The sequence below is a fragment of the Arachis hypogaea genome, chromosome 17, assembly GCF_003086295.3.
Source record: "Arachis hypogaea cultivar Tifrunner chromosome 17, arahy.Tifrunner.gnm2.J5K5, whole genome shotgun sequence".
Lineage (NCBI taxonomy): Eukaryota > Viridiplantae > Streptophyta > Magnoliopsida > Fabales > Fabaceae > Arachis > Arachis hypogaea.
In genome coordinates this window covers 118,106,596-118,126,021 of record NC_092052.1, presented here as the reverse complement: position 1 = coordinate 118,126,021, position 19,426 = coordinate 118,106,596, and the positions used below count along the sequence as shown (strand labels likewise).

Genomic DNA, 19,426 nt, shown 5'->3' with positions numbered 1-19,426 from the left:
CTTAAAGATATGAATGTCCTATGAATCCATCACCTTTCTTAAATAAAAAATGTTTTCTGAAAAAGAAAAATAAGTACATGAATTTCGAATTTTAAAATAATTTAATTATTTTGATGTGGTGGCAATACTTTTTGTTTTCTGAATGAATGCTTGAACAGTGCATATTTTTGAATTTGTTGTTTATGAATGTTAAAATTGTTGTCTCTTGAAAGAATAATGGAAAAGGAGAAATGTTATTGATAATCTGAAAAATCATAAAAATGATTCTTGAAGCAAGAAAAAGCAGTGAATAAAAAGGCAATAGCTCTTTAAACCAAAAGGCAAGAGAAAAAAGCTAGTAACCCTTTAAACCAAAAGGCAAAGGTAATAAAAAGGATCCAAGGCTTTGAGCATTAATGGATAGGAGGGCCCAAAAGAATAAAATCCCGGCCTAAGCGGCTAAACCAAGCTGTCCCTAACCATGTGCTTGTGGCATGAAGGTGTCAAGCGAGAAGCTTGAGACTGAGCGATTAAAGTCGTGGTCCAAAGAAAAAAGAGTGTGCTTAAGAGCTCTGGACACCTCAAACTGGGGACTTTAGCAAAGATGAGTCACAATCTGAAAAGGTTCACCCAGTTATGTGTCTGTGGCATTTATGTATCCGGTGGTAATACTGGAAAACAAAATGCTTAGGGTCACGGCCAAGACTCATAAAGTAACTGTGTTCAAGAATCAACATACTGAACTAGGAGAATCAATAACACTATCTGAATTCTGAGTTCCTATAGATGCCAATCATTCTGAACTTCAAAGGATAAAGTGAGATGCCAAAACTGTTCAGAAGCAAAAAGCTAATAGCCCCGCTCATCTAATTAAGACTGATCTTCATAGATATTTTTTTCATTGTATATTCTCTTCTTTTTATCCTACTTTGTTTTTAGTTGCTTGGAGACAAGCAACAATTTAAGTTTGGTGTTGTGATGAGCAGATCATTTATACACTTTTTGGCATTATTTTTACATAGTTTTTAGTATGTTTTAGTTAATTTTTAGTATAATTTTATTAGTTTTTATGAAAAAATCATATTTCTGGACTTTACAATGAGTTTGTGTGTTTTTCTGCGATTTCAGGTATTTTCTGGCTGAAATTGAGGGACCTAAGCAAAAATCTGATTCAAAGGCTAAAAAAGGACTGCAGATGCTGTTGGATTCTGACCTCCCTGCACTCGAAATAGATTTTCTGGAGCTACAGAAACCCAATTGGCATGCTCTCAATTGCTTTCGAAAGCAGACATCTAGGGCTTTCCAGCAATATATAATAGTCCATTCTTTGCCTGAGTTTTGACGACGTAAACTGGCATTCAAACGCCAACTTCCTGCCCTATTCTGAAGTTAAACGCAGAAACAGGTTACAAACCAGAGTTAAACGCCACAAATAGGCTGCAACCTGGTGTTTAACTCCAAGAGAAGTCTCTACACGTGTAAAGCTCAAAGCTCAGCCCAAGCACACACCAAGTGGGCCCCGGAAGTGGATTTCTGCACTATCTGCACTTAGTTACTTATTTTCTGTAACCCTAGCTACTAGTTTAGTATAAAAACAGCTTTTAGAGACTTACTATGTACCTTATGACATTTTACACATTTCATATTGTATTTCTAACGGCATGAGTCTCTAAACCCATGGTTGGGGTTGAGGAGCTCTGCTGTGTTTCGATGAATTAATGCAATTACTACTGTTTTTCATTCAATCACGCTTGTCTTTATTCTAAGATATTCACTCACACTTCACCCTGATGAATGTGATGATCCGTGACGCTCATCATCATTCTCACTTATGAACACGTGCCTGACAACCACCTCCGTTCTATATGCACTAGCTTGAGTGTGTATCTCTTAGCCTCCTGGTTCACGATCAGAGTCTTCGTGGTATAGGCTAGAATTATTGGCGGCCATTCCTAAGATCCGGAAAGTCTAAACCTTGTCTGTGGTATTTCGAGTAGGATCTGGGAAGGGATGACTGTGACGAGCTTTAAACTCGCGAGTGTTGGGCGTAGTGACAGACGCAAAAGAATCAATGGATTCTATTCCAATATGAGTGAGAACCGACAGATGATTAGTCATGCGGTGACAGTGCATTTGGACCATTTTTACTGAGAGGATAGATGGTAGCCATTGACAACGGTGATCCACCAATATACAGCTTGCCATGGAAGGAGATCTGCGTGCTTGAAGAAGAAGACCGTAGGAAAGCAGAAATTCAGAAGACAGAGCATCTCCAGAACCTCAACCTGTTCTCCATTACTGAATACAAGTATTTATTTTATGTTATTTACTCTTCATAAATCCAATCATTTTTATTACTAATTTCCTGACTAAGAGTTATAGAATAACCATAGCTTGCTTCAAGCCGACAATCTCCGTGGGATCGACCCTTACTCACGTAAGGTATTACTTGGACGACCCAGTGCACTTGCTGGTTAGTTGTGCGGAATTGTAAAAGTGTGATTGTGATTTCGTGCACCACAATGCCACCCCGATCTCGACCATGCCTCCTCCTCCTCCTAAGGATGTTGCTACTGGGGCGAACTTGGATCCCCTATGATGTTTCTTTTTATATATTACTTTTGGTGTTTTGTTGGTCCGACCTGTGGACCTTGTAACTTATTGTGAATGACTTTGGCTATGACCTTTTGACACTTTTGCTAGTTTCTTTCCAGCAAATTTTATTTTAAAAACAAACACTTTAAACTCGGCAGCCTTTGAGTCTTTAATGTTTTAATCCTTGCTTTGTTTGCATTATGATGGCTTGTATTTGGAGGTTGTTTTTCAACCCTTATTTGGGGGTTGCTCTTCAACCCTTATGTAGGTGCTTGGGTTTCCTCAGTTTGGACACCCTTTTAGGCGGCGTTTGTCTTATGGGTTTCCCTTTTTGGCCTTTTAAACTATGCCTTTTCTTCGGTCGCCTTGACATCCTTTCTTCATTTAGCTATAACGTCTTTGCGACTTGCCGTCCGGGCTTCTTAGTCGAGTTCCAAACAACTTTTTAGGTAGTGTTCTCGTGTGGAACCTTTTTCCTTTTAGTTTGTTTGGATGACTTTTTACCCTTCATGTGATTTGTGTGTTTGCTTTTTAATGTCCTTTTTCAAGACTAGCTAAGCACTTTTGGCCTAGGTTTTTTCAACCTTTTTTGGCCTTTGTGTGGTTTTGTTCCCTTTTTAATGATCCTTTCACTAATCCGACTTCTCTGTCAGACCTTCTTCAAGTTATTTTTAGCAATCCCATTTTTAATCCGACCTCGTCAGGTCGCCTTATATGGGTTACTTTTTATAACTTCTTGCATCAATTCGTATTTTTCTGCTTTACCTTGACGACCTCTCTTGGTCGGACGATGAATTTTTATAATCATAGATTAATGCATCTTGGTAGGAAACTTTCTTAGGGAACTTTAAAATTTTATTCAAGTAATAAGATAAAAAATAATAAGAGTGTGTACATGTGAGTTCTTACCCTTCTAGTTCGGGCAGCTTTCAAATCTTGGCTTGGTGACTCATTTAAAAAACCTTCTTAGGAAAAAGAGTGCTCCTTGGCCTAAGACCTTTTTTCTAGCTATAGTATCTTCTTAGGTTACAAGCATGCCATGACCTTGGTAGCTCTCGCCCTTGGAGGTCGGCCACATTATAGTAACCCTTTCCTAGTACCTCTGTAACTCGGTATGGCCATTTCCAGTTGGCTGCTAGCTTCCCTTCTCCTGACCGACCTGCTCCGATATCATTTCGGATTAAGATGAGATCATTGGTAGCGAAGCTTCGCTGGATTACCTTTCAATTATACCTTAAATCCATTCAACGCTTTAACGCTTCCTCTCTAATCCGGACTCTTTCTCGGACTTCCGGAAGTAGGTCGAGCTCTTCCCTTTGAGCTTGAGGGTTGGTGTCTTCATTGTGAGGATCACTCTAGGGGATCCTTCTTCTATCTGTACAGTGATCATTGCCTCTATTTCGTAAGCAAGTTGGAAGGGTGATTCTCTGGTCGTGGAGTGTGGTGTTGTCCGATGCGCCCATAGGACTTTTGGGAGCTCTTCAGCCCAAGCTCCCTTTGCATCCTGTAGCCTCCGTTTTAACCCGGCCAATATAACTTTGTTAGCGGCCTTTGCCTGTCCATTGGCTTGTGGGTGTTCTACGAAGGTGAACTGGTGCTTTATTTTTAAATCAGCTACCAGATTCCTGAAGCCTGTGTCGGTGAATTGAGTGCCATTGTCTGTGGTGATGGAGCATGGAACGCCAAACCTTGTGACAATATTTCTGTATAGAAACTTTCGACTTCTTTGGGCGGTGGCAGTGGCCAATGGTTCTGCCTCAATCCATCTTGTGAAATAGTCAATTCCTATGATGAGGAACTTGACTTGTCCTAACCCCTGGGGAAACGGTCCGAGGAGGTCGAGTCCCCATTTTGCAAACGGCCAAGGTGAGGTAACACAGATGAGCTCTTCGGGTGGCGCGATATGGAAGTTGGCATGTTTTTGGCATGGTGGGCATGTTTTGACAAACTCTGATGCTTCCTTTTGTAAGGTCGGTCAGTAGAAACCAGCTCGGAGTACCTTTTTAGAAAGAGCTCGTGCCCCGAGGTGGTTGCCGCACATGCCACTGTGGACTTCCTCCAAGCCCTCTTTTATGGCAGAGGTCAGGACACATTTAAGGAGGGGTGTTGAAATCCCTCTTCTGTATAGGATGTCATCTATAAAGGTGTAGCATTGTGCTTCCTTTATGAGCCTTTTTGCTTCTTTTTTGTCTGTGGGAAGTAATTCAGATTTGAGATAGTTGATTATGGGAGTCATCCACCCTTGGTCCTGGTCTTATATGTTTAAGATCATTTTTTCTTCTGAGTTTGACAGTTTTTTGTAGTGTTTCTTAGATGAGACTTCTATTATTGCCCCCTGGTTTGGTGCTGGCTAGTTTTGAAAGTGCATCAGCTCGAGCATTTTGTTTCCGAGGTATATGTCGGATCTCGTATTCCACGAATTTTCCGAGCTGTTCTTTGGTTATGTCTAGGTACTTCTTCATAGTGGGATCCTTGGCTTGATAGCTCCCTTCTATTTGTGAGGTGACTATTTGTGAGTCACTGAATATGGTAAGCTTTTGAGCTCCTATTTCCCTAGCTAGCTTCAAACCAGCCAATAGAGCCTCATACTCAGCTTGGTTGTTTGAGGTAGGGAACTCGAACCTTAAAGAGAGTTCGAGTTGGGTTCCCTGGTCACTTTCCAGAATGACACCTGCTCCACTTCCGGCTTTGTTTGATAAGCCATCAACATAGAGGTTCCAGTTAGCGAGGGTGCATGGGATGCCAGTGTATTCTGCAACAAAGTAGGCCAGGTATTGCGACTTGATAGCTGTCCGAGCTTCGTACTTAAGGTCAAATTCGGACAACTCCACTGCCCATTGTAGGATTCTTCCAGCTAAGTCAGTTTTTTGTAGGATATTTTTTATGGGTTGGTTGGTCCGTATTCTGATGATGTGGGCTTGAAAGTATGGTCGGAGTCGTCGGGAGGTGAGTATGAGGGCGTAGGCGAACTTTTCGATCTTTTGGTAGATTAGTTCCGCCCCTTGTAAAGCCTTACTGATAAAGTAGATGGGTTGTTGTCCGTTCTCATCCTTCCTGACGAGGGCTGAGGCTATCGCCCAGTTTCCCACGGCGAGTTAAAGGATTAATTCCTCTCATTGCCGGGGTCGAGTTAGGATAGGTGGTTGTCCCAGAAATGTCTTGAAGTCTTGGAAGGCTTGTTCACATTCTGGGGTCCATTCAAACCTCTTTCCTTTCCTTAATGTTGCATAGAAAGGAAGAGATCTTAGGGCCGATCCAACTAGAAATCTAGACAGAGCTGCCAGTCTTCCGTTGAGCTGTTGGACCTCCTTGACACAGGTCGGGCTTTTCATGCTGAGTATGGCCTGACATTTATCTGGGTTTGCTTCAATTCCTCTCTGGGTGAGCATGAAGCCCAAGAATTTACCAGCCTCTACCGCGAAAGTGCACTTTGTGGGATTTAGCCTCATCCCGTGCTTTCATATAGTATCAAACACTTCGGCAAGGTCGAGCAGTAGCGCTTCCTCCTTCTGTATCTTTACCAACATGTCATTGACATAAACCTCCATTAGTTTTCCAGTGTGGTTGGTAAAAATTTTGTTCATCAACCTCTGGTATGTAGTCCCTGCGTTCTTGAGTCTGAACGGCATAACTACGTAGCAGTAGTTTGCCTTTGGGGTTATGAATGAGGTTTTCTCTTGGTCGGATTGATACATCGGTATTTGGTTGTATCCTGAGTAGGCATCCATGAAAGAAAGGTACTTGTATCCCGATGAGACGTCGACCAAGGTGTCTATATTTGTGAGTGGATAGGGATCTTTTGAGCAGGCTTTGTTGAGGTCGGTGTAATCAGTGCACATCCGCCACTTTTCATTTGACTTTTTGACCAGCACGACATTGGCCAGCCATAATGGGTACTTGACCTCCCTTATGAACCCTGCTTCTAATAAGGCCTGTACCTGTTCTTCCACAGCTTACGATCTCTCTGGGTCGAGTTTTCTGCGTTTTTGCTGTACTGGCCGAGATCCAGGGTATATTGCCAATTTATGGCACATTAGTCCGGGATTAATATCGGGCATGTAGGCGGCTTTCCAGCCGAATAGGTCAGAGTTCTCTTTTAAGAACTTTGTCAACAGCTCTTTTAAATCTCCTTTTAGGTTCGCCCCTATGTTTGTTATTTTGTCTTGGGTATCTCCGATCTGAACTTCTTCGGTTTCTCCTTCCGGTCGGGGCCGAAGTTCTTCGCGAGCTCGAGTTTTCCCGAGTTCAATAGTGTTTGCTTCTTTTCCTCTAGGATCACCCTTAAGTTTTAGGCTTACATTATAACAGCTTCGCGCGAGTTTTTGGTCTCCCTTTATGGTGGCGATCCCTTCTGGCATTGGAAACTTCATGCACAGGTGTGGAGTGGAGACCACTGCGGCGAGTTGATTTAGTGTTGTCCGACCTATGAGAGCGTTGTATGCAGAGCTTACCTTAACTACGATGTAGTCTATACTTAGCGTTCTAGACCGTGTCCCTTTTCCGAAGGTCATGTGCAGTGGGATGTACCCAAGTGGTTGGATTGGGTATCTCCGAGCCCGAATAGGCTATTCGGATACGCTCTGAGCTCCTTTTCTTGTAGGCCGAGTGTGTCGAAGGCGGATTTGAACAGGATGTCTGCAGAGCTTCCTTGGTCTACCAGTGTTCGGTGGAGATTAGTATTAGAGAGTATGATGGTAACGACCACGGGATCATCATGCCCCAGGATGATGCCTGCGGCGTCTTCTTGAGTGAAGGTAATAGTGGGAAGGTCAACCGACCTATCCCCTCCTCCGATATGGTACACCTCTTTAAGGTGTCATTTACTAGATGACTTAGAGATCCCTCCTCCTGCGAATCCTTCGTTTATCATACGAATATGTCTCTCAGGGGTGTGAGGGGGACGTTCAGCTCGTTCGCCCTCTTCATCCCTTCTTCTCTTTTTAGGTTCGTCCGCTCTGTGGGCTAAGAACCGATCTAATCTCCCTTCTCGTGCCAATTTTTCTATGACATTATTTAAGTCGTAGCACTCATTAATGGGATGCCCATAGATCCGGTGGTATTCATAATACTCTGTCTGACTTCCTCCTCTCTTGTGTTTAATCGGATGAGGGGGTGGAATCTTTTCAGTGTTGTATATCTCTCGGTAAACATCTACAAGGGACACCCGAAGAGAGGTGTAGTTGTGGTACTTCCTGGGTTTCTCAGTAGGTTGGTCTTCTTTTTTCCTGGACTCTTTATCCTTGTCTCGAGGTGGGTAGGAGAGTCCGGTCTTTGAGGCTTCTCCTAGTCGGGAGTTCTCCTCCATATTGATGTACTTTTCCGCCCGTTCTTGTACCTCATTCAAAGATGTTGGGTGTGTTTTGGATATGGAGTGGCTAAAGGGTCTTTCCCGAAGTCCGTTGATGAGTCCCATAATTGCTGCTTCTGTAGGGAGGTTCTGTATGTCAAGGCATGCTTTATTGAATCTCTCCATATAACTGTGGAGGCTTTCCCGATCTCCATGTTTAATCCCTAGCAAGCTTGGAACATGCTTGGTTTTGTCTTTCTGGATGGAGAACCTGGCTAAGAACTTATTGGCGAGGTCATCAAAGCTTGTAATCGACCTTGGTGGCAGGCTGTCGAACCACTTTATCGCCATCTTGGTCAGGGTGGTCGGGAAGGCTTTGCAACGGGTCGCGTATGAGGCATCCGTGAGGTACATCCGGCTTCTGAAGTTGCTGAGGTGATGACTTGGGTCAGACATGCCATCATACGGGGTCATGTCAGGAGCTTTGAAGTCCTTTGGGACTTTAGCCTTCATGATTTCTTTTGTGAATGGGTCTTGATCCTTGTGAGGGCTATCTTCGCGGTTGGACCGAGCGGTTTTGGTTTTGAGGTTGGCTTTAAGTTTCAAGAGTTTGTCTTCTAGCTCTCAACGCCGTCTTGTTTCCCTCCGGAGATCTCGCTCAGCTTCGTGCTGACGCTCGGCTTCTTGTTCGAGCTGTTTGAGGCAATACTGCTGTTCACAAATGGCATCTAGAATTTCTGCGTTCTGAGTCTGCTTATCTCCCATGGACTGGTGTGTATCTTTTGGGGAGTTTGGTGTGGCATTCGTGTTCTTAAGTGGCGTTCCTTCTTCTAATCCCGAGTTGAGGTCGTTGGCAGGGTTGCTTGATTGCCATGGTGATGGGATGACTTCTAGGTCCCCAACAACGGCGCCAATGTTCCGAGGGTTACCTAAAACAGGGAGGTCGATCTCGAATGATATCTTTAGATATGGACAGTGCTGCCATGTCCAACTTGTTGACGCAGGAGATGCTACGGGTCCTTGTTCACCGGAGGGGGTGGTACCTGCAAGAGACTCCGATGCTTAAGTCAGTACGGGCTTTAGGTAGGTTTTTAGTAGAATTGGAGTATGAGTTATAATTGGGTGCTCCAGTGTATTTATAGTAGTGTGGAGTGACCTTCTTTGAGATAAGTTTGTTATCTTATCTTATCATTTTGAGGGTGAGATCACCTATCTTTTGGCCAGCCGCCTTTTAGTAGGCGGTGAATCTTCTTTCTTGGGCCTTTTCGGGCCTTCGTGGCAATTCGTCCGAGCTCTTTCCGTAGAGGTCGGCAGCAGATCAAGTCCTAAAGAGATCGGTCACTTCGTCTTCGTCCAACCCGGACCTAACAGCTCGGTCCAGAGTATGAACAGTTTCCCTTTCCTGAGGATTGAGTATAAGGAAAGTGATTTCAGAGCTGATCCGACTAGGAATCTGGATAGAGCTGCCAACCTTCCATTTAATTGTTAAACCTCTTTGGCACAAGTCGAGCTCTTCATTTTGAGTATGGCCTGTGATGGTAATTAGGGGCTAAGAGAAGGGGGATTGAATCTTAGCTTCCTTTTTCACCAGAGTATTACTTTTACTTTTTCCACAGACTTCAGGAGATATTTTCACTTTTGTCTCGTAACAAGTTCAGAGACATTTTTAATTTTTTCTCGTAACAAGATGAGAGATATTTTTCATTTTGTCTCCAGAGATCCAGAAACAGAAAAGAAGCAGAGAAGAAGAAATAACACCAGATATATTCTGGTTCAGCTACTAGGTGTAATGTAGCCTACGTCCAGTCTCCATCACAACTATGATGGAATTTCACTATCTCTTTTTCAAGATTACAAACACCAATGTTTCACTAGGATCCACCCAATCCTATTCGGGACAAATCCAGATTCTAAACCCAATCTAAATTTGACTTGGACTCAACCCAAGCTTTCAACAGCAAAGTGCTAACCCAACTTGTAAGAAATTCTCCACAGGATCATGACACACAACAGAAAGATGTACAAAGAAACTCTGAGACATCTTATGACTTTTTCTCTAATTTTGCTCACTGTCTTTTACCTCTCATTGGCTTTTTCTTACAAACCTCACCATGTTTTCCTTTTACCGTGAAACTCAGATAGACAAAACTAAGAAAAAAAAAACTAAATGAACATAATGGAAGGAGAAGAACTCAAATAGCTTTAGGGTAGCTATGAAAACTCTGTGCTTTTTCACTTACTATCCTTACCTTAACCCTTGGCCATTCACCCTTAATATAGAGGGGTGAAGCTTCCAAGGTTGAAGCTAGTTCCAACCTCACAGCAACGTCTTCTTCTCCAACATCAAAGTAGCAGCAGCTTCATCAGAGAGGATTGAGAGGACCGAGGCTGATGCATGCAAGCTCACCTTTTCTCTCTCATCCTTTTTCTTCAAGCTTCTTCAATCTTGGTCATTGAGCTTGACTTTGGCCCCAAATTTTGATTATGATCATTGATGAGATTTTGACCCAAGATGGCTTCATATTTTTCATTTTTGCTTCTTCCAGCTAGAGACTCTGAGGCTTTCCTCTTCTTTGTAGCATAAAAGAGGAAGTAAACTTTTTGTTGTGCCTTTACCAAGATAGATTTGCTTCTTAATTGAAGCCTTTCTTTTCATTCTATTTTTCTTCTTTCTTCTTCTTTGAGTGATGTGACCGAAGTAAGAGAGAGGAGAGAAAAGAGAAAATAGCTTTCTGTGGATGTTTCAAAGAAATTAAAATGAATTTAATTTCATGTTCCAGTTACCAAGGGATGTAGTAACCGAAGCATGCTTTGATGACCTTGGGTCGTTTCCATCTTTTCTTTTATTTTTGAATTATCACTCTTGACTTTTGGATTATTTCTGGGCTTGGTTCCATTTGTTTGGCCCATTTTGATTTTTCTTTGTTTCTTCAGCCACTAATGTTGGACCAATTTGATATGTGGCTTGTTTAATTTGGGCCATTTATGAAAATTAATTTTCCTGCACACTAAACCAAATTCATTAAACAAACAATTGGAAATATTTTAATGAACACCCAATTAATAATTAATAATGTTTGATCATCATATTAGTTTTCCAAACTCAACAACCTGACATTTATTCGGATTCGCTTCTATGCCTCTCTGGGTTAGCATGAAGCCTAAGAACTTTCCTGCTTCTACCGCGAAGGTGCATTTCGAGGTATTTAGCCTCATCTCATGTTTCCTTATTGTAGAGGACACCTCAAAGAGATCGGACAACAATGTGGAGTTCTCCTTAGTTTTGACGAGCATATCGTCTACATATACCTCCACGAGTTTTTCTAGGTGAGAGGAAAACACTTTGTTCATTCACAGCTGATATGTGGCCCCCGCGTTCTTCAACCCAAAAGGCATTACTATATAGCAATAGTTGGCCTTTGGAGTTATGAATGAGGTCTTTTCCTGATCTGGCTTGTGCATCGAGATTTGGTTGTATCTCGATTAAGTGTCTATAAAGGACAGATATCGATAGCCTGACGCTGAGTCGACCAGAGCATCAATGCTAGGGAGAGGATATGGATCCTTGGGACAAGCTTTATTGAGGTTAGTGTAATCAACACACATCCTCCATTTTTCATTTTTTTTCTTCACCAAAACGACTTTAGCTAGCCACAATTGATATTTTACCTCCCTTATGAACCCTGCTTCTGGCAAGACTTGTAATTGCTCCTTCACGATCTGTGCCCTTTAAGGTCCGAGCTTCCGATGCTTTTGTTGAATAGGTCAGGAGCCCGGGTATACTACGACTTTAAGGGACATCAAGTCGGGATCTATGCCAGATATGTCAGAGGCTTTCCAGGCGAAGATGTCGGAGTTTTTCCTTAGTAGGTCAACGAGCTGTTCCTTCAGGTTTTCCTCCAGATTAGCCCCTACATTTATTCTTATGTCAGGGTGATCTCCGATTTGTACTTCCTCTACTTTGCCTCCAGGTTGGGGGCGCAGTTCTTCACGAGTTCGGACTCCACCTAGTTCAATCGTGTTGACCTCTTTGCTCCCAGGACTGCCTTTTAAATTAAGGCTTTCATTGTAGCACTTATGTGCTAACTTCTGGTCTCCTTTAATAGTGGCAATTCCTTCTGCCATGGGAAACATCATACAGAGGTGAGGTGTTGAGACGACAGCTACAAGTCAGTTCAAAGTAGTTTGACCTATTAGGTCATTGTATGCCAAGTTTACATCAACCACAATATAATCAATGCTTAGTGTCTTCAACCTTGCACCCTTTCCAAAAGTGGTGTACATGAAGATGTACCCAAGAGGTCGGATTGGCGTATCTCCCAGTCCAAAGAGGTTGTCTGGGTAGGCCTTTAGGTCCTTTTCTCCCAGTCCGAGCTTGTCGAAGGCAGGTTTGAACAGTATGTCCGCCGAGCTACCCTGATCTATCAGGGTTCTATGGAGGTTGGCGTTTACGAGGATCATCGTTATCACCATGGGGTCATCGTTCCCAGGTGTTATTCCTTGAGCGTCTTCTTTAGTGAACGAGATGATAGGCAAGTCAGGTAGTCTGTTTTCCTCCCCGACTTGGTATACCTCTTTGAGGTGCTTTTTCCGTGATGATATCGTCGTTCCTCCTCCAGCAAATCCCTCATTGATCATGTGTACGTGTCATTTTGGGGGATCTGAGGTGGACGCTCTTGTCATCCTTCTTCTTCCTCCCTCCTTCTCTTTTTTGGGTTGCCCGATCTGTCAGCCAAGTATCTGTCTGGTCGGCCTTCTCTGGCCAACTTTTCTATGACATTCTTCAAGTTATAAATTCGTTGGTGGAATTTCCATAGAGCTTATGGTACTCACAGTATTCTATCCAGCTTCTTGTCTTCTTATGTTTGATCGGACGAGGAGGTGGAAGCTTTTCCGTGTGGCATATCTCTCTATAAACATCCACTAAAGAGACTCTAAGGGGAGTATAATTGTGGTACCTTCGGGGCTTCTCGAGGTTTTGCTCTTCCTTCTTCTTGGGTTCTTTTTCCTTTTCCCGAGGTTGGTAGGGCAAGGTTGGTCCCAAGAAAGGTTCCCTTAGTCGAGAATTCTCCTCTATGTTGATGTATTTTTTCGCTCTTTCTTGCACTTCATTTAAGGAACTTGGATGTCTTTCAGATATAGATTGAGAAAACGGCCCCTTTCTAAGACCGTTAACTAATCCCATGATCACGGCTTTAGTAGGCAGATTTTGAATCTCCAAACAAGCCTTATTGAACCTTTCTATGTAGTCTCGGAGGATTTTCACGACCTCTTGCTTAACTCCTAGCAAGCTCGTGGCGTGCTTCGTTTTATCCTTTTGGATGGAGAATCTGGTCAGAAACTTCCTTGCTAGGTCGTCAAAGCCAGTTACCGACCTAGGGGATAAGTTATCGAACCACTTCATTGCTGCTTTGGTCAAAGTAGTCGGGAAGGCTTTGCAACGGGTAGCATCGAAGGCGTCAGCTAGGTACATCCGGCTTTTAAAGTTGCTGAGATGGTGTCTCGGGTCGGTCATTCCGTCATAGAGATCCATGTTTGGGGTCTTGAAATTCCGAGGAGCTTTAGCCCACATGATCTTTTCTATGAATGGGTTTTCTCCTCCTAGGGGGCTTTCTTCCTGATCTGTTCAGTTACGTCAGTTTCGAAGATCGGTCTCTAACTTCAAGAGCTTTTCTTCTAGCTCCCTTTGCCGTCTTACCTCTCTCCGTAGCTCGCACTCTACTTTCCATTGTCATTCAGCCTTGTGTTCCAGCTATTCTAGTCGCTCCTGTTCACTATGGACTAGGCCTAATATCTCCGCTACTTGAGGAGGCTCCTCGTCTTGGAGGTGGTGGATCTCCAACTGAATCCGCCTTGGCTAGGGGTTTTCTGACGTTCCCCCTTCTCTGTGAGGACCATGCGCGTGCTATGGCAGAGGTAAGATAACGACGTTGTCCTCTGTTTGTTGTTCGGATTCAGATTCAGATGTCGTGTGGCCATCTTCATACTGGTGGTCCGCCATTGTTAAAGAAAGAATCACAGGTCCCCAGCAACGGCGCCAATGTTCCGAGGGTTATTTGGGCCTGAACGTGAGGTCCAGATCCCTTTGTATGGCAGCGTCCGACTTGTTGATGCCGAGGTGCAGCATGTCCGAGTTTCTCGTGAGAAGGTGGGGGATGGTACCTACAAGAGACTTCGATGCTTAAGTTAGCAAGGGCGTTAGACATGTTTTTAGTAGACTAGAACGTAAATTATACCTGAGAGGTGTCAATGTATTTATAATAGAGTCGATAAACACCTTTGTTGTGGTAGTTCCATCTTTATTGATAGCTAACCACACCCTTTTATTTTGGAAATTTTTTGAGATCTATCTTTTAGGTGAGATAAAAATAGCGGGAGAAATCTGCAGAGGTAGTTACCTGTTTAGGCAGGTAGAACTGGACTCCTTCATGGTGTCCGACCTCTTTAAAGAGGTCGGGTATGTTGTAGAGGCCGCCTCTTTTGGCGGGCCTTTCCTCGTTATTGGACCTGATTTTATTTGTTGGGTCAGGGTATGAACACTATCATTATTGTTTTTTTTTTTTTTTTATAGGGACATGGCTATTATTATTGGTTTAATGACAAACTTTTCCAAGTAAAACAATAAATTTCAAGTCCAATCCCAAACTCTATAGTTGGACCAATAAATAACGGGCTACTTGTTGGGTCAATTACGTATCATGTAACATTGTATGAAACATGATGGGCTACAACCTAAGCAGTTTATGGGCTGTTTAATCACGGACATAGTTTATAGATGTATTTAGCTGATTTTACTTGTAAACTGGAAACAAAAAATTACAATTCACTATTGCTTACATTTAAATACACTAACAGTATATGTTTACATCATAATTTTATGACTATGTAAAACAAAAAATGACTTACATTTATAATAAATTTAGAATTGGAATATAGACTAAGCTTCTTACAACAATGTCATCCAAGAATCATATCATATCATATATGGAGTAAACAAAACAAAGCACATAAGTTAAAATATTGCTTTTATTCCACCCTGTAAACTTTGAATCTGAGTGGACTTACGTTATCCAATTAAAGAAAGAGACAATTGTTTCAAAGTGCAGCAGAGACGGAAATATAAACAAGTTGTGCATATCATGTTAATTATAAACCGACACAGTATTTAGTATAGAATTTAATTTTAAATGTTTATAGCTTAGCCCTTAGAGAAGTTATATTATTAGACAAAAGAATTTGTAAGAGCAAAAATAAGACAACGGAAAAGACAAGAATTAGATAGAAAAAATTGAGTCTTGAAATTAAAAAAAAAAATTAAGCATATAAAAATAATTATAATAAAATTCAAATTGTAAAATATTAAGATTTAGTATAATTTTTTGTAAAATTAATTAATTTATTTAAAATTATAATATAAACATATTTTAAAAATTAAATTAAAATTTTAATTTTTTTTATGATGAATGTTAGGGGCCAGCAATTTTTGTGATTTGTAGCCATCAAATAACTATCAATGATGATTTTAATAGTGTGAAATTGGTGTGAAATTTCATCTAATGACTTATTTTTTTTTTGCTGATTACATGCTAGTCAAAATTTAACAAAATTACTGAGTCTAAATTTTTTTTTTTTATTCACGATACTTTTAATTTAACAAGTTAATAATTAATTTTTTATAAATTTAAATTTTATTTAATAATTTATTATTAATTAATTAACTATCAATATTTATTTAAACGGACTCGATTAACAAAGTTAGTAATAAATAGAGCAGCAAGGTTGACCGTCTCAGGAGGACACGCGGAATGGAGTAGGACCCAAATGGACCGGCAAATAGGTTGGAGGGGGGCACAGTGGGACCCACCATTTGCTACCTATCACTCTCACACGCCTCACAGGAGTTTTAAATCTGCATGAATGAAATCCATTCACTCTACGATTCCAGGTCCCACCATGCAACTGCCTCTCTCTACCCCGAATTATTGTAGTCCGAACCGTCTTCTGTCTTCATTTATTTATATAGATAGTAGTACTAATAAGTAATAAGTAATAACCTATGCAATCACACATAGACACACTATATATGGTGTGGTCTGGTTTGTTAGCATTGGTTGAGTCACTTGAGGGTTATGTTGCAACCATATAGTGCAGGAACGGATTAATATTCCATTTGCAACTGAAAATTGAGAACAAGAACAAGAGAAAGTCGGTGCATTGGAGTTTGGTGCCAGCTGGCTACTATCAACTGCCCAACTGCTTCCCTTCTTTACACCTCTCCCCACAACACTCCAAAATACCATTTATTTTTGCCACGTGGGCGGCTACCCCTGCCATCATGTCTCCCTCCCTCATCATCATACTCATATTTTAGGCGCGTGTTTTACCTGCTTCAAATTTGTTTTTCAAATCAAACTATTCCCAACAATAATATTACTCCTGCTTGTAAAGATTGTATTAACTCAACCGAATATAATTTGACGAATGTAACAAGACAGGATACCCGTAACAAATGCTATTTTGTTTGGTTGTTTTTCATTTTTTAGAATTAATGGAATGACGTGGTAATGGATTGGGTCCAGTGGGGTTGGAGTGTGAGGTCACGCTCCAGGAGAAAGTGTGGGACCGGATAAACGCTACATTAGAGCAAAAAGTCAAAGGGATTCAACTTGAATCACGTGAGATTCTTACAGCCTGGTAGCGGGCCCTTCCTACGTGGAGGACGTTGAAGTAGTATTTCCAAGCTGCTTAGTTTTTTTATGCCTTTTCTTTTACTCTTTCACTTTCAAATGTTTTCGGCCGATCAGTATTTTAAAATGCTTAATCTTTCTATTACTTCAACGTAAACCTCTTAATTAATAGATATTTCAAATACTATAACAGCAGGGGTCACAGCAGAGGCTATGCTTTTTATTGTAACATATTGCCGCAGAACACTCCACTTCTTTTTTTTTCCATTGATAATTGGTTGTTTATAGATAGAGTTGGGAGATATGCTTTTACATTACAGCTGTATAAGATCTCAAACAAACAAAAGCAGTCAAAAAAGGTTTTAGACCCTCTTTTCTACCTTTTTTCTCAATCTTTTAATTCTATACTATTAAATTAAAAATTCAGAAAACGTTTGTTCTGTGTTCAACAGCTCGACCTCTCCTGTCATGTTTTAAATGCTTCCCTAAAAAAATATATATATTATTAAGTGGATCAAAATTTTTTAAAATAAAAACGTAAATATTTAATTATTTTTAAATTAAAATAATAACACGTATATATGTTAAAAATTAAAAATTTAATAGTAATTATATTTTTTTTTTCATTTTATCAATTTTCTTATTTAACCATTCTCTGCCCACGTGTAATAATAGCATAGTAATAAATGATTTACTTATCAATGTTATCTTGTCTTAAGAACATTGGTTAAAATAATTATTATTTTTTAGTTTCTTAATAAAATAAATACATAAAGATATTATTTATTCTCTTAGTACAAAATTTTATTTTAAAATGATTTTAGAAAGTATTTTAAGAAAACTAAAAAAATTGAGTTACCATCCGAATATTGATAGCCTAGTTATTAGTACGAGAATGATTTTATTTTATGCTGCTCAATTAATGTTATCCTCTTGTCCCTACATAGCTTCGTCCCTAAATAAATAGTATCTGTCTACTCTAGACAGCTGTTGATTTTCCATACTAGGGTCTTTTCTTGGTTTATTAATTTAGACTAAATATATGCGAACTTGATTAGTCCAAATCCAGAAACCCAATCCTCACCGGAGTGGGAGTGTGCCCAAAATGATGCTATGCTAACTGTGATCATCAATGATACAAGGTGCAAAAGAAGGCAACAAACAGAAAATGACGGATTAATAACTGTAATGACAATATTAAATATGAATGGATTTCCTCTATATAATATGCAATGCATTGCAAGCAACATACAAAAACAAAATAAATTAAAAGAAAAGAATGAAGATGTTGAGGAAATTTCAAAGAGGACAAAATGGTCAAAGAGTATGCCAGCCAGAAAGAAAGAAGGATATATATGGAGAGAGTAGTGGAGAGTCATTGTAGTTAGACCCTCCAGTGTTGAAGCCTCCAGAGTCCACACCCACCAACTGTACAAAAACCAAAGCCACTTTCCTGGAAGTACCCTTAATCCCTTTTTCCCCTTCTTCCAAGTCGCACACGCACATTTCTTAATTACTATTATAATATTATTCCAACCTGCATGCACCTTCACATCACACATACATACACACACCAATCTCTATCTCTCTCTCTACATATATAAACCCCCTAATAAACACTATCTTTGCCCATTGCACTTGCTAATCCCAAAACCACTCTAGCTCTACACAATCACTCATAAGTCTAAACTGAATAGTAGTTTCAGTGGAGTCGATATAATGGAAGCATTGAATAATAGAAGCTCATCGTGCACAGCTTCTTCTTCGGACTCTTCGTCGTCGGAGTCAACGCAAAGGAATCCCAACAGGCCCGAGAGGATCAAAGGTCCATGGAGCGCAGAAGAAGACCGGATCCTGACCCGCTTGGTGGAGAGATACGGGGCACGAAACTGGACTCTCATTAGTCGCTACATAAAGGGGAGGTCGGGCAAGTCCTGCAGACTAAGGTGGTGCAACCAGCTAAGCCCAACGGTGGAGCACCGTCCCTTCTCCTCCCACGAGGACGACACCATCATCGCCGCCCATGCCCAGTACGGTAACAGATGGGCCACCATTGCCAGGTTATTGCCGGGCCGAACCGATAACGCTGTAAAGAACCACTGGAACTCCACTCTCAAGCGGAGGGCCAGAGACCAACGTCGCGGTGGTAGTGCTACCGGAGTTCACGCTACTTGCGCTTCTCTTGCTGCGGCGCCAACAAACGAGAGAGCCTCGTGTTCTTCAGGGGCCCTGCCACCTTGCACGTTGCCCTTGGAGGATGACCCGTTGACTGCGTTGACTCTTGCCCCGCCTGGGATTGATCGTGGTAGCGGTGCGGTGGAGGCGGAGCAACAGCGAGCCTCGCCGGAGACTAGTGTGGGTTCAGGGTTTTGGGATGTGATGAGGGATGTGATTGCCAGGGAAGTGAGGGAATATGTATCTTCAAATTTCTCTGACCACTCTAATTTTCATTGAGACTTGTCTATGAACTATATGATGAATCACAATAGTTTTCGCTTTCTTTTTTTGTTCTTATTAATGAATGTGGTGTTGTTGTTTTTAAAGTATATTCTGCACTTCAATTAATTTTTACTTATGGTGTATGTAAATAATAATCTTCTTCTTTCTTGGATGGCTTATTTTACTTCTGCCTATTCATAATTAGTCTTTATTTGCTTTTTCTATTTTCATTTGATCACTAAATCAGCTTGTAATATAGAGAGATACTTCCGTTAAGGTGTGATGTTATGAACGGTTAGATAAATAAAAAATATTATTCAAAATTAAAATTAATTACTAATATATTTATGTATAAATATATGTATAGTTTAATTTATTTTTAATGTGTATTTATATTTTAATATATATTTTATATTCATAATTAATTTTAGCGATTAAT

At 40.9% G+C, this 19,426-nt stretch overlaps 3 protein-coding genes across 3 annotated transcripts; 1 reads left to right on the top strand and 2 right to left on the bottom strand.

The window, feature by feature from the left end:
* Positions 1-6,873: 6,873 nt before the first annotated feature.
* LOC140180699 (uncharacterized) lies at positions 6,874-8,212 on the bottom strand. Its single transcript, XM_072221977.1, has 2 exons — positions 7,545-8,212; positions 6,874-6,997 (listed from the first exon to the last, which is right to left on the bottom strand). The coding sequence occupies exons 1-2, from the start codon at positions 8,210-8,212 to the stop codon at positions 6,874-6,876; spliced, it is 792 nt and encodes a 263-aa protein (XP_072078078.1).
* Positions 8,213-12,644: 4,432 nt separating this feature from the next.
* Positions 12,645-13,433, bottom strand: LOC112763732 (uncharacterized). The gene has a single exon (XM_025809328.1). It carries the CDS (start codon positions 13,431-13,433, stop codon positions 12,645-12,647), a length of 789 nt encoding a protein of 262 aa, XP_025665113.1.
* Positions 13,434-17,718: 4,285 nt separating this feature from the next.
* Positions 17,719-19,166, top strand: LOC112766377 (uncharacterized). The gene has a single exon (XM_025812270.3). The coding sequence runs from the start codon at positions 18,268-18,270 to the stop codon at positions 19,000-19,002; it is 735 nt and encodes a 244-aa protein (XP_025668055.1). The 5' UTR covers positions 17,719-18,267; the 3' UTR covers positions 19,003-19,166.
* Positions 19,167-19,426: the final 260 nt, after the last annotated feature.

Bases quoted from the DNA above. Each gene is read 5' to 3' on its own strand.
- LOC112766377 (XM_025812270.3), top strand. From the start codon at position 18,268: ATGGAAGCATTGAATAATAGAAGCTCATCGTGCACAGCTTCTTCTTCG.
- LOC112763732 (XM_025809328.1), bottom strand. From the start codon at position 13,433: ATGTGGGCTAAAGCTCCTCGGAATTTCAAGACCCCAAACATGGATCTC.
- LOC140180699 (XM_072221977.1), bottom strand. From the start codon at position 8,212: ATGGCGATAAAGTGGTTCGACAGCCTGCCACCAAGGTCGATTACAAGC. The intron at 6,998-7,544 runs GTTCTTAGCCCA...ACGCTCTCATAG, and splicing joins CGAGAAGGGAGATTAGATCG to GTCGGACAACACTAAATCAA.